We start from the raw sequence: 14,792 nt of genomic DNA, 5'->3' as shown, positions 1-14,792 counted from the left end.
AACTTGAAAGCCTCTTCTTTAAAAAAAAGTAGAACCAGACATGGAAACCTCAGTTCAAATACCTGCTGTCCTGAGGGAGTGCTCTAAATTTTGGTGAAAATATAATTCTTTTGCAAAGAAGAATAGTCTGAGTTTAAAAGAAAAAAAAATCTCACTTCAGCATTTCAGAATAGCATCTAGATTTTCACAAACATTAGTCCATTAGCTCTTTTCAGTTTGAGAGTGCTCCTCTTTGCCACAGAACTGAGAAATCTTGATGAGGACTAACGTTGCCTTGAAACAGAGATGCTATAATTGTTTTTACCACCATTTTGACTTGTCATGATCTTGTGGGGGGAAAAAAGGAATGAAATAACCTCTGTCCCATGCTGGCAGGATTAAGGCAAACCTTGCTCCACCTCTTTTGGTAATACTTTTCTTAAGGATCTCTTGATTTGCAGTAGAAAATGCCAAATTTATTTTAATGCATATCATCTAGATAGGTTACCTGTTCTCTTTTTCCCCTCCCCATTTTCTTCTAAATAATATTAACTTCTTTCTTGTACAGCAATTAACTGAACTTTGATTTTAAAAAAAAGGTAGATGCAGTGAGTCCTTGGCTCATTTAGTAATTGTGGAAATTAAAATTCGAATTCATGTCAGAAAGAAATGTTTCAGACTTCCAGCCAAGAAGCAGAAATTCAAAGGATGGGTAACTTGGCATCTTAACAGTGAGAAAATACCTGTGCCAAAAGCTAGTCTGCCTTCTTTTGGTTGTGGTTTTACATCATTATGGCACTGTCAACTGGCTGAATTTCTCCTCTTTACAGCCACATATAGTGAAGTTCAGACTGTATGGAGTAAAAAAAAAAAAAAAAAAAATCAAAACAGTTATGGTAGCAGTGTAATAATTCATATCCTTGATGTAGCCCACTTCACAGCACAGCAGAACGTGCATGTGCTTGAATTACAAGACAATTGAATCAGACCCTAAGTGGAAATACTTGAAATTCAAATAGCTCAGGTTGCCTAATTTGATCTAATCTTGCAAACCAGGCACATGGGAGCACCTGGGAGTGTTGCAGCTTCTGCTGTTGGTACCAGCCTTGCTCCTGCCATGGTCTAGGGCTGAGATGGCTCCTGCTGCCCAGTCTCTGCCTGCTTGCTTTTTGTACCAGATGCCTCTCCGTACACTCTGCAGCTGTGGCTTTTGTTTTAAATGCTTCCCCTTCTACCCTTTTCAGTTCTTCTTCTTTTGTGGTGCCAGTTGCTGTTGCCTGTATGTTAATTGTATGTTCCCTGTGAACAGGTTGGTTTCTGTGGCTTGTCTTGATCCCTTGCTTGAATATTCATTTTGCTGTATAAACACTACAAAAACAGAAAGAGAGAACATTTGTGAACAACTGTTGCCAGATATCTGGTCATCTAAGAAACAGAAGACACTCTATTCCCAGAGAGACCGTTTAAATTCAACATTTAGAGGCTTTATGATACTTGTTCTGAAAGCAAAGTGCATATTTATTCTTCACGTTATGACGGGGAATGGAAAAAGAGTAGGAAAAGACTTAAACTTATCATTTATTTATGATGGCTTAAGCATTATAGGAAAATGCATGTTTGCTTTTTTTTTTTTTTTTAACCACTGTTTGCCACATAAAAACATTCACAGACGGGCCTTTGAGAAGCTCCTTAGAATGTATTGGCGGATGTCTGCTCTGAGAGAGCCTCTGTTCTGCTCTGTGGTGGCGGTCGGGTCGGGGGCTGCTCAGGTCACTGCCCCCTCCAGACATGGAACTGGTTGGATCCGGCCGTCATCGACCAGCGCTGAGCTGCCTCCAGAGCTTTTTTTCAGTGCTGTGATCTCAGAGTCCTGTTTCAAGTGACCCATCACATGCACACTCGCTCTGTGTGTGGCAGCTTCCCGTTGCTGGAGAGCAGCTCCAGTTAGTCAATTAGCTGGTGACTAGGAGTATGGCAAGGGAAACTTCAGAGTGGCCTGGATATCAAGAGTCAGGAAGCAATTTGCACGTATGAAATATTTTCTTTAGGACTTGTGTATGTACCAAATATATCCTGCGGTCTGTGACATCAGTAATATTTATACTTGCAGACATAAAATTACGTGTTTCAATGCCCAATGTCAAATAATAAATTCAAGAGTAGACTTCAGGAGTTCTGGCCTTGAATTATCTTCCTGTACCTTTGGCCTGTGTTCTCTCTTCAGTGTTTTATGCAAAAGAGTCCTGTTCCCGATTTTCTACCTGGATAAATGCTAGTGAAGTATCAAATTATGTTTTTATTACAATGTAACTGTGGAAATTCTCTCTCTCTTCAGATTGGGAAGAAGAACAAGTCAGCAGTCCAAATATCTTGCGACTTATTTATCAAGGGAGGTTTCTTCATGGCAATGTGACATTAGGAGGTATGAAAATAATTTTCATTATACATGTTACAATTAGACAAAGGAGATAAGTATTTACAGTTCAGTGAGTTCTACTTTACTGTTCAAGATCACAGGATGGTCTGCTTTAAACTGCTTTTCTTGTGCATAGAGTGACATTGTATTTTATTGCATATTTTTCCATGTTGTTACTGTGAGTTGTTAAACTTTGAGAGGAACCACCTGCTAAATCAAGTCTCCTCTCACACAAAGAAACTATAGTGGTGCTTTTATTTGTTGTCTTTCTAAATGGAATATTTTGTTCCACCTCTCTTACACTGCATTTAGTAGGACAAGCTACTTAATAAATATCTGAAATATTTTAAAATGCTTGATAAACTTTATGATAATTAGTCTAACAATACTTTAAATCTTAGTGCAACGCAGGAAGACACCCTATGAATGAGAATGAGGGGAAGCATTCTTGCTGTCCAGTGCTCTCCCAGGGATACAATTGCATAGTTATGCGAAAACAACAGTAAATGGCTTCACTTCGTTTGCTAAGGAAATGCAATTCAACTGTGCCCCCTCGTGGCAACTGCTTCCTAACAAATACGCATTTTTGTGGGAGCCCTTGTTAGAGGTGTGACACACATTTCTAAAGTCACCTCTCCTTTTGTAGGTAGCATTTCCCAATGGGATTGTCAGCTCTGTCAATGACTAAATAATATGAGACGCTCTATTCTGTGCCAGTTTAAAAACAAATTAATGCTCCTACTTTTATATTCAAATTATATTTATGGTTTGGTGCCTGAATGCAGTACAGAAAGAGCATAATATACAAAACCACCAATGAATTGTTTCTGAAGTTGAGAGGAATCTGAAAATAATGTTTCTGGATGGCTTATGGTGATGTTCCATGAAGAATTGACTTGGATGATATAGCTATTGATTCACTTTCTACCATTTCCAGTGTTGCCTAGTGATGTACTTATAGATTCACTCTCCACATATATAAATTTTTAATGCTTCTGAATATACAAAGAAGATCATTGTCAGCTTAGCTGGAAGAACTCTGAAATTTTTATTCACTCTTTAATTTGTATTTTTACCAGGTGACAGTGAGTGCAGCTAGTAGCAGTTGGAGTAGAGTTGAAAGACAAATGTTAAGTCTTGGATCTTCTCTGCAATTAAAGATGCTAGTCTTACCCTACATTTCCAGGCAAGGATAGCTAACTGGGATTTACTTTGCTATTCATCTAAGTGCTGCTCTTTACCACCAGCATTTTTTCCCTTTAGTGACATTTGTCTAAATCTGAAAACAATGTTGAATATTTGTTTAACATATTTAATGTATTAGTTAATTAATTAAGCTGAAAAATAATAGCTGCATGCTGCTGACTCTTGCATTAACTTAGGTCTATGAATTTTGAACACTTACTTGGATTCAGGGCATTTTAGTTCATTCTTAATCATTCATGCATTGTGATTTAATCATGTTTTTACCCCAAGGATCTTACATGTATATTAGAGTTTTTCAAAAATATTTTTGTTGCTGTATTGTTTTAAGAAAAAGAATCTCTAAAACATTGGCTTAACTTCAGCACTAATTAAGTTATCAAGAGTAAGGTTACACAGCTGAAAGGGGAGCCGGAATTCATGAAACAGCCTGAAAAGACTCTTACTTTAGTTTGTGTTGTTCATTAGAGTTAACCTTAAGTGAACTAGCTACCTTTAAAAGGGAGGTGGAGGCAGGAGGTTTCTTGCTAAACACAATATTTATATTATGTTTCTTATACTATTATAATACACTTTCATTTCGCTTTTCTAGCTGCAGTTCTCTTTGACTGAGTTATAGCACTTAGTGTTATATTTGCTTTAGGTGATTAGGAAATATTGACTGGGATTTGGACCTCCTGAAAGTCACTTTATCATCCAGTGAAACAAAAGTTTCCAAGGAAACAGTTTGATGTTTTCTTTTTTAACTGGAGTCCATTTTTGTTTACATTTACCTTACATGTCCTTGTAGTAGCTTATGAATTTGAGACTCCTATAAACTAAGATGTCTCAAAATGAGAAATTGATAGGAAAAAGTGCTTTTGAGTGAAAAACTTTATTTTTAAGAAATAATCCCTTTTGATACCTCCTCTGAATGGCCTGTCACTACATGAACAGCAGAGCTAGTGGCATTGGGAGCAGTGTAGAACAGACACCTCTCTAAAGCTGCACCACTGTTGCCTGCGGTGCTTGAGCAACAGCACAGTTTTGTTGTGTCCTGCCTGTGCAGAGAGCTGGGGAGTTGGCTAGCAGGGCAGAGTCTGTTGTTCAGTTTCCAACAGGAAATTTAATCCTTTAGCTAAATATTTGTTCTGCAGTTTGCATTTCAAATAATATTAATTAGGGAAGTAATACATAATCAACAGTTCTACATTTCTTGGTAGATAATGGTAATCAGCAGCATTTGCTTCCATATTTACTGGGGAAGGGAAGTCAGCCCAACATGTGCCATCCACATTCCATATGGGGGTGAAAAGCAAGTTCTGACGATAGAAAATGCAGAAGAAGGATGAAATTGAACAGTTGGGAAAGGAATTAAATACAATTTTGGTTAAAATGAGAGAAAGGAGTGAGAGCACAAAGAGAAGAGCAAGAAAGGATTACTGAGCATAGGTTAGGCTGCTGAGATGCTGTCATGGTGCTCCAAGGAAAAAGCTGGAAATTTCTAGCCATGCACACTACTAGTTAGTATAAATATTAGCATAGTTCTACTTGATTACTGTAAACAGATAATCTCCACAACTCACTAATCAAATCTCCTGAATTGTGTTGATATTATGAAAGATGTTCCTAATGTGATTATTTTCTAATTCAAGAGTTTGTTACGAAGACAGTCCTTTTCCAAGGAGTTTGGAAAGAGCATATTGTCAGTTTGAGTTTTCAGTTGTATCATGGTAGCAAGTAGCCAAAATACATCTGTCAGATTTCAAGCCATCAATAGCTTCTAGTTGCAGGCACAGGCAGTGCTTCAAGTAAATGAAGCAACTTTCAGATTTGCCTTTCCGTAGAGATGGCTTTTCCCGAAGTACAGCTCCTTCAAAGGATCTTGGGGAGTTCTGTATCACTTTGTGTGCTTACACCTGTGTTTGAACCCGAGTTTTAATCATAATTTGCATTTTTTTAAAATAAATATGTAGGCAACAAACATGATTTAATAGAAGTATTGTAGTGAGGGTTTTTATTAGTGAATCTTTAGTCTATGCTGTAGTGATTAAAACAGAGAGGTGGTTTTTGCTTCAGTTGCCTTCAGATTTATTGGCCATTCCTTATTCATTTATTCACTTAAAATGATATTTCACTGTATATGAAAAAGCTGTAACTTGAGTTTGATAGGACAAAGTCTACTCAAATCAGAATTATTTGTGTATTAAGGATTAAATTCTTGTTAAATATATCACTGACTTTTTTTTCTACTATAAGTTGGGAAGGACAGAATTTAGATCATCTTTGCCTTCTATTTCTCAGAAAAACAATTAAGGAAGATGCTCTAAGTGTACAGTGTATTTATATGCTTAAACTGGAATGTAAAAAATATCATTTTATTTTCAGACACAAGCAGAATGAGTTGGGGAAAGCACCGTTTTTTAAAATTTTGTGTTGCTAAAGCTCACAAAGGCAGCATTGTGAGAACTACTACTTTAAATTTTATATTTTTCACATGCAGCTGATGTTACAAATTAGTATTAAAAGGCAAGATGCAGACATTTTGTATTTCGAAAAATCTGTGTCATGGATCAAAATATGTTTCAGGAAAATCTGTTTTGCAGTAGAGGCTCAGTGTTCTGATATCTCAGGAATAATGATTTGGTGGCTGCAACTTTTTTGCATCCTTATCATTAAAGAGTGCTTAACACCTAAGTCTTGGCATGAATGCCCACTTCACTTTCTTACTTAAGAGAGGAAGGCGCACTTTCCTAACAGGAGTATCATGTCTTTAAGAATGCAGTGTTCTAAGAGACTGTTGTCATGCCCCAAGTCCCTGATTTACCAAACTTCAACCAGTAAGCAGTTCAAACCTAACAGTATAAACTTCTGAACAGGTGCTAATCCAATTATAGGTAGTTTCAACTGGGTATTTTGGAGAAAAAAAAGGCTGATATAATATGTTAATAACCCCCCTTTTCTCCTTTTGCAGCATTAAAACTTCCTTTTGGCAAAACAACAGTGATGCATTTGGTGGCTAGAGAGACACTGCCAGAACCAAACTCTCAAGGTAGGCTGGGCACTAGGCGAGTTTCTTACTCAAGTACTTGGCAAAGTGCTCAGGTCTCTTACAGGCTTTTTGAGCATTTCATAGTACAGAAAAGTCGAGTCCTTGTGCTCTTTTGTGAAGAAAATAATGGAATGCTTTTGTAAAAAACTAAGAAAATAACTTTCTGGTTTAGCATTTTTATATAGTGCAGAAACTCAGACCTTAAAAGCTCTTGTTTTTATTGTGGAAAAACTAGTCCTGATTTATTTTTCAGTTATGTATGCATATGTATAACAATAAATAAATAAATAATTAAGAACAGACTTGTATTAAGCATACTCTCACACAGAACAACCTCATTGCTTTAGAAATGGAATGTAAGTAAAGTTTCCCTCTTCTTTGCAGGTCAAAGGAACCGTGAAAAAACTGGAGAAAGCAATTGCTGTGTAATCCTGTAAACCCTGTTAGCTTTACCTGCTAAGTGTGATGTAATATAGTCTTTGTCTTTCATGCTGCTGGAATAGAAGAGGCCCTACCTTGCTTCAAACACCTGTAGGAAGAGCCTGTCTGTAAATCCATGGAACTGAAACAATACACGAACACTGTCTCATTAGTCATTTAAAAAAAAAAAAAAAAGGTGAAAGATCTATGAACACTTTAATTATTTTTTTTTTCAATTCCTCCTTTGTTGAATAATCTTACAGTACATCACTTCTGAAAGAATTCAATCTCCAGAAAGGTTTGTTTTCTTTTCCATAGCAGGAATCTTTTTGCTACCACGAAAATCTGCATTAACCGGATCTAACCAGTCAAGCTTTCTAGATGCAATTTGCACTAAATATGGTTGACAGTATATTTCTCCTCAACAATCTCTAACAATATTTGAGACATCTAGTAATAACCCACAATGTATAATGCAACACTGGAAAATAGTTAAAACAAATCTCACTTATGGCCAAATCAAATGAAAAACTGCTAAGTCAATTCTACCTAAGTCAACCTCGGTGGCCAAACTGGCACAGAATACTAACTAAACCAAGTCTAACTATATATATTTTCACTACAACAAAGAAAAAAATACTATGTGCCTGTAATTTAAAAGCACTCTGTAGAGGGCTGATGAAACTGATTTTTTTGTTACTGTGTGCACTCCAATCGTGTTAGTTGAGTGCTTATTCAGACAGCACAAACAAGTGCAGAGTGTGCATTTCCTAGCCTTAATATGGGAGGGGTAGTTTCCTGTAGTTCATAGGCTTTTATTCTTGTGCATAAACGTTAGAAAACATAATTTACTAATCAATTTTATGTATTTGAATATTGGCAGTTGGTGTTTTTCTGTCATTTTTCTCATCTGTACCTTAGACTCCAGTGTCATGCTTACTCATTAGAGATTTCAAAAGAATTATTAAAATTTAAAAAGCAAAAAGAAAAATTTCTGCCATAGTACTGGTTTTGTTTCTTTATGCAATCTGCATTTGGTATTAGTGCTTGCAATGGTATTAAAATCAGAAGCTGATTTTTGAAGGCATACATAATTGAAAAAGGATGCCATTCTTTTATTTCATATCAATAATTTAAATGTTGATATGCTGAAGAAATTTGCACAGCACTAAAGCATGAGCTAGTTTCATCTAAACCTGTAAAAAATAAAAATAAAATTAAAAATATAAAATATTTTATATTTTTTCACTGGGGAGGAATTCTTCCTGGGTGAAATTACAAATATGTGTAGAATATATTTAATAAAAATCTTATAAAATACATAACTATAGAAGTTAAATATAGATTGGCGTGTAGTATAATAGAACAATATTCCATATAAATAGCTTTAGCCTTTAAAAAACTGAGTCACAGGTTGACATTGTGTTCTGTACTTAAGTGTCCACAACTCTTACAGATGTTCTGTGTAATCGTTTTTCTGAATGATTGGCATCATTCAAATGTAAACAGGTTATTTTATTCATTGTTACTGCTTTGATGAAATGCTTTATATGCAGTAGATTTACAAAAATATTGTTCATACTGATCAGAATTAAATTTGTATAGAGCAGAGTTTTAAAACAAATTGTAAATAGCACTAAACATTTTCTTTCTGCAACCTGTACTGATAGACTCTTCTGTAAACTAAATAAAAGAATATTGTAGTGCATTTCAGTGGTGTTTCAAGGGTTGTAATTTGGTCTGAATTGCTTTTAATAGTACTTCTTAATGTGGAAATTAAGTAAGGACTCCATTTTATTTATTTTTAAAAAAGGAAGGGCACAAAGCCTGCTGAAAAATGGTAATGGGATTTATCACTTCAATATTTGTTTTCCTTTCACTTAGTAAGTGGCCTGGAAATCTTTTTTTCGGTTGAAGAGGAACATGAGCATGAGAGCAGTTGCAAATGTACTGCAGTGTCAAACCCTTGTGTGCCTCACATGAGCCGTGTGCTCATGCTATGAGTTTTTGCAATCTTCATTTGCTGATGGCAAAGAGCACGCGCGTACCCCTTCAGGCACTGGGGACTGAGATGACACCACTCTGTGCTCATTACCAAAATGAATCTTGGGAGGGGGCATTTCCTTCTGCTCTGCAGTGTGGTTGCTAAATAAGAAACTGTAGATAGACAAATCTTCTTCTTTAAAAAGGCAAAAGTGTGATAGACTTCCCTTTTCCAAAATGCTGACCACCCAAGTAACACAGACTTAGATGGGAAATGGCTATGACAGCATAAGAAAAAGAAATGGCCTGAGACAGAACATGCTCAGTTAGTTAAACAAGGCTTTCAAATGCATTGATTTTGGGAAGTGAATGCAGGAGATGTAATCCTGATTTGAGAAAGTAGCCAGGTATTTAATACAGAATAAATACATGAAAATCCAGAAGCTTCTAGTCAAAGTATTTGGTGAGTTTCTGTAGTAAAGTATGTGGAGTTCCCTTTTGTTAAGATGAATAAAATGCATATGCATACATGTCCAAGCAAATCCTTAAATACTGCCTGGCATTTAAAGCATGCCAAAATGACTCCTGCAGAAAGTGGATAGAACAGTTTGCCTGAATTTTCCTACCAATTGTCAGAGTTCTGCCCTTGGAAGAACATTTCTGTTGTGGTGTGAAGTGGGTGGAAAACTGGGGCAGGGGGATTGCTGAAAGATGTGTATTTTTTTCCTTGTGTGCTTTGTGTTGTGGTTTGTGTATTTGCTAAAACAAAAGCATTAGCTCTTAATCCACATTTCCCAGCCTTGCTGAAGCTCATGCATATGCTTCTCTTCTACTTTGATTGGAGTAAAGTGGATACTAGCAGCCCAAAAAGATTAAAGCTAAGTCTTTGCAGGGTTAGGCCATTGGATGGTCTGATAATACACTGAAGAGTTTGACATTTTATTTGCACTGCCAGATGGAAATTATCTTTTCCCTATGCATAAGTTAATAGATGTCATGAAGGAAGGGGAGGATGATCTGGAGCCCTTCTTATTCTGAAATGCCATGAAGGGGCTACATCTGTCTCCTATACCATTGTGTGTGTGCTATAAACAGTCACATATGGGAGGAGTAATATTGTGGCCAGAGTGCTGTGCAGCCCTTCAGAAGGACCTTGACAGGGTGGAGAGATGGGCAGAGAGGAACTGTCTGAAATTCAGCAAGGGCAAATGCAGGGTTCTTCTTCCACCAGCAAAGGCTGAGGGAAGGAGCTTTGTGGAGAAGGACCCAGGGGTCCTGGTGGACAGCAAGCTGTCCCTGAGCCAGCAGTGCCCTTGTGACCAAGAAGGCCATGGGTGTCCTGGGGTGGATTAGGATGGAAGAGCAGTGCTAGTAGGTTGGGGGAGTGCCGTGTCCAGTTCTGGGCTCCTTAGGACAAGAGAGACATGGAGCTCCTGGAGAGGCTCCAGTGGAGAAGAACAAGGATGCCTGGGGGACTGGAGCATCTCTCTTACGAGGAAAGGCTGAGGAAGCTGGGCCTGTCCAGCCTCACCAGTGCCTGTAAGTATCCAAAGGAGGGTGCCAAGAGGATGGATCCAGGCTCTGCTCAGCAGTGCTGAGCTATAGGACAAGAGGCAACAGGCAGCAACTGATGCACGGAAGTTCCACCTGAATATACGGAAGAACTTTTTTACTGTGCAGTCACTGCACACTGGAACAGGTTGCCCAGAGAGGGTGTGGAGTGTCCCCCACTGGAGACATTCAAGAGCTCTCTGGACACAATCCTGTGCCATGTGCTCTGGGATGACCCTGCTTGAGCAGGGAGGTTGGACCAGATGACTCCCTGTGGTCCCTTCTAACCTGGCCCATTCTGTGATTCTGTAATATCTGGTAGCAGTGAAAGTGCTGTACAACTTTTGTTCTCTTAAAGGATAGAAAAATTATGGCTATGGAAACAGTAATGGGGATTAGCTCAGCTGCTGGAGGAAAACAGCATGGCCACTGTAATATTAGAGGCTTTGCTAAGGTTCTGCATCAAGATTAATTTAATGCTGATCTATGCAGTTTATGGATATCATTCCTTAGTACATTTCAGCAGAAGGAACAATGATTTAATTTAGAAGAGAAACATACAGCACTTTGTAAAAATGTCCTTCCTCTCTTGCAGGTAAGAGGGCAGACAGGTGTTTCTGAGCTAGCCAGAAATCAGGAGTGGCTGCTGCTGCTTTCCAGGGGAGTAAAGCTTGTGTATTTTGTAGTTCTGTGTATTCTCTGATAAGATTTCTTACACAAATCTTTCTTCAAGAAGCAAATAGAGGGATGGATATACTTCTCTATCTAAAAATCTCTTGCTAACTTTAAGTGGTTAAGCTTAAGCAGATTTTGTGCTATATGTCCTGTGTGAATTGGCACTTAGACAATTGACAGCAGTTACACTATTGAAACCAGGGGGAATTCTATGCCTGAATCAGAGGAAATGCCAAGATCTGTTAAGATGCTTAAAGGAGAGTTCCTTCCACGTTTATTTCTGCTGTAGTACTGAGGTTCTTCCTAGGTACCCTGGCTTGGCCCTAGCTTTGAGTTTCAAGCTTATTTTCGGAGCACAATAAAACGTTTGTTGTTACTCAAGAGGCTGATGGTAATATATGGTTCATGATAATAAGCTGTTAACAATCCTCATCACGTAGGATAATAAAGGCATATTTGTCCTTCTGTGCCACATGTACATACCTGTGAAGAGATTTAAAATGTGACAGCTAATTTGCTTACCAATTTATTTCACTAGACTGTGTAATTACAAAACGCTTTCTATGCTCTAGGTTTTTCCAATAGTTTATTATTGACTTCTGCTGGTCTTTTTTTTAGTCGATAGGGGTTTGGTTTGGGTTTTTTTTAAATTAATCTGGAAAAGGAATGACCAGTGAGATAGAAAATTATGAAGATTATGAAAGTCAAGTTCACAAAGGAAAAAAAAAAAGACTGTAATGATACCTTATCAAGCTCAGGGAGTAGATCACAGTGGCAAATAAAGTTGCAGTTTGGAATGTGAAGGACAGCATAGGTAGAGAAAGCAAAGTATTTTAACAACTCTTATTTTTGAAATTACCTGGATCAGTCTAAGTCTGAGTTCTGGGCATCAGGGGTGGATGCTTTGTATTTCAAGTTCCTTAGGATTTTGAAAATGCTGACAAAAATAGTGAGACAGCAGAAATATTACAGAGAGATTGAAGAGAATGAGAGGTTAAAATAGTTACAGTGATGATTAATACAGACAAAATGGATGGAGAACTTCTAATTTTGTCTTGTAGCTTTATAGGCCCAGTTTTTAGATTTGTGAAGCAGAGGTGACAAATTCAAATTTGATAGAAACATTTTTCATTAAATGAATGGCAGTCACTGCCACCAGAAATAATTTGAAGAGAACAGCTGAACTAGATATAAAAGTAAAATGGATAGTTGTATCAATTAAAATTGATAGAATTTCCAAAATTAGCAAAATTAATGATGCCAAACTCTTTCCCAACAAGGTAGTATTTTTGTCCTTCAGACATTATGTTGCCTTTGAGGGAAGAGCCCAGCTTTAAGAGGAAAAATACTTCTGGCATTGCTACCTCCATTATGAACAAGCGAGTGCATAATGTGAGCCCCAGGGCCAGCATATCATGTGCTCCAGTAGGAGTTTATCTCTACAAACCTCCTGCTTCCAAGAAAAAATTTTGGTCAGAGTCAAGGAGATGTTTGTGCTTTCCTGGAGCAAGCTTGAGGAAATAATTTACTGTGGTTTAGCTGGTAGAGAAGGTGAACTACAGTTCCTTAGGGCAGAAGCTGCTGCCTCTTGAGTGGTGCCAGATGTAAGCACCCTGCTTTTATCAATTCCAAGGATGCTGAATTTATAGGTAGTAAATGTTTTGACACTTCTAACAGAAAATACTCTTCAACTACTATTTTGTTTGGATAGAGGCAAAGTAGTGGGATGAAACAACAATTTTCCTTTTTTACTTTCATCTACTCCTTCTTCCTGAGCTAAAAATCAGGAAGAAGCAATGGGAGAAGTATTAAGTACTTACCACAGGGTCAACCATTGATTGTCTGGTGGAAATAAACTGACCAGCAGCTATCCATGCAAGAAAGAGCAACTGTAGGAAAGAGGTGATCACTGCCCACAGTCAGCAAGTGATTGTCAGGGTGAAATAGCTCAGGTTGAGAATGAGAAGCAAAAGGGGGTGACAAGCTGTCACTTTGGGACTTTCAGCTGTTGCCTGGCAAAAAAAAAAGGGGGGATTAGGATCTAGCACCAGTCATTAGGGAGCAGAATAACAGACTGGAACTGCCTGTAGAGGTTAGATTGGAAATTCAATGTTTTAAAAAATCCATGATACTGGAAGCCAACTCTATATTGGATGGATGATATTGGACTTCCAGAATGAGGAAACTGCATACTGGTGTATGCCTTACCTTGATACACCTGTTTCCTGTGCTGGCTAAATTAAAGAAAGATTGGGTTTTGGTTCTTTAATTTGTGCAGCTCATGTGTGCCTAAATAAGGCTCGTTAATCCCCAGTGGTCTCGAGGTTATGGCTCTGCTGGAGCTGGCAGGGAGCTCCAGGGTGTCCTGAAGACTCACCAGGTGAAAAGTCAATACTGCAACTGTGCCCTCTGTGTGAGGGGAAAAGCACAAAGGTCCTGAGTGGGATAAAGTGTCCGTGTGGTGACTCAGCAGGAGTTCAGGCTGGGGAACTCCACCAAATCCATGGGAATGTATCAGCTGAGCTGCCTTTCAGTGAATTCGATGGGTACTCTGGAAAGCAAATAGGCAAGAGTCTCTCTTGCATTTATCAAGCGATGCCAGCCAAACCTTTTGGTTCCTGTCACCATGACAGACAGAATCCCAAGGAAGGGGATATCCATCTGCTCTCAACAAACTGATATGAAGGCTGCCTCCGGCTCTATTTCTTTTGTGCTCTGAGCAATGACCGTCTCTGGCTTCATCATCAAGGTCTTTGAGCATCACATCCTTCTCCTGCCTGCAGACCGGACTCTTCCGTGGCTCTGGTTGTTGATGGGTTGTGTGAATTGCCCAGAGGAGAGGAACATGCTTTGAGCTTCCAAGCAAAGTGCAGACCCACAGTTCATGGCACTGGCCAGCCCCCTGCTCCAGCTGCATTTTCCTCTTTCCTTTGGGTAAGACTTTCCTTTGGTGCTGCAGCAGAGAACCTCACTGGTGACCAAACTAGTGAGAGCTATGGCCCTCCTGCAGCAGGGAGGCAGTAAGTCCTGGGGTGCTTTTTTAGGTCTGATCATGAGAGCAGATGTGGGTCAAGAGCATCCTAAGCTCTGTCCCTGCTGCAGAGGTGAGTGCTGTGCTGGCTACCTGGGGACCATGGGGAGCAGGCAAGGGAAGACAGCCTGGGGGGGATGGTTTGGGACCTGGCCTTGTTCCTCTTCTCTGCTGCTGGAACTCCCTGTCACAGTGGACCAGAGCTGGGATCACAGGCCCTGGCTTCTGCACCCTGAGCTGCCCTGGGAGGAACTCGCCTAGGGGCTGCTCAGCTGCCAGTGCATTTTACCATCTCAAGGTTTGCAATGATTACAATAATCCTGAGCTCCCGTTGGGAGGCTGGGATGTAACTGCAGGGCTGGGACAGCCTGAGGCATCCCTGCCCTTGGAGAGCTGCTGGGAATGTGCAGTCAGTGCAGATCACTTCTGCCAGCTCCCCGTGGCTGCACAACTGCTCATCCGTGCCCCAGCACTTTTCGAGAAGTGACCTTGATTACCACGGT

The 14,792-nt window shown here is 39.1% G+C and overlaps 1 protein-coding gene across 1 annotated transcript in view; it reads left to right on the top strand.

Annotated features, from left to right (window-relative positions):
* The window catches only part of UBL3 (ubiquitin like 3), a 54,249-nt gene extending 47,071 nt beyond the window's left edge, over positions 1-7,178 (top strand). The window contains exons 3-5 of the mRNA XM_062514690.1: positions 2,315-2,401; positions 6,552-6,629; positions 7,014-7,178. Coding sequence (XP_062370674.1) covers positions 2,315-2,401; positions 6,552-6,629; positions 7,014-7,066 — 218 coding nt within the window. The 3' untranslated portion in view covers positions 7,067-7,178. The remainder of the gene's footprint in view (positions 1-2,314; positions 2,402-6,551; positions 6,630-7,013) is intronic.
* The last annotated feature ends 7,614 nt before the right edge of the window (positions 7,179-14,792 follow it).

Source organism: Cinclus cinclus, chromosome 2 (assembly GCF_963662255.1).
Source record: "Cinclus cinclus chromosome 2, bCinCin1.1, whole genome shotgun sequence".
Lineage (NCBI taxonomy): Eukaryota > Metazoa > Chordata > Aves > Passeriformes > Cinclidae > Cinclus > Cinclus cinclus.
The sequence above is the reverse complement of the archived record's forward strand: the minus strand, read 5'-3'. Positions and strand labels throughout refer to the sequence as shown.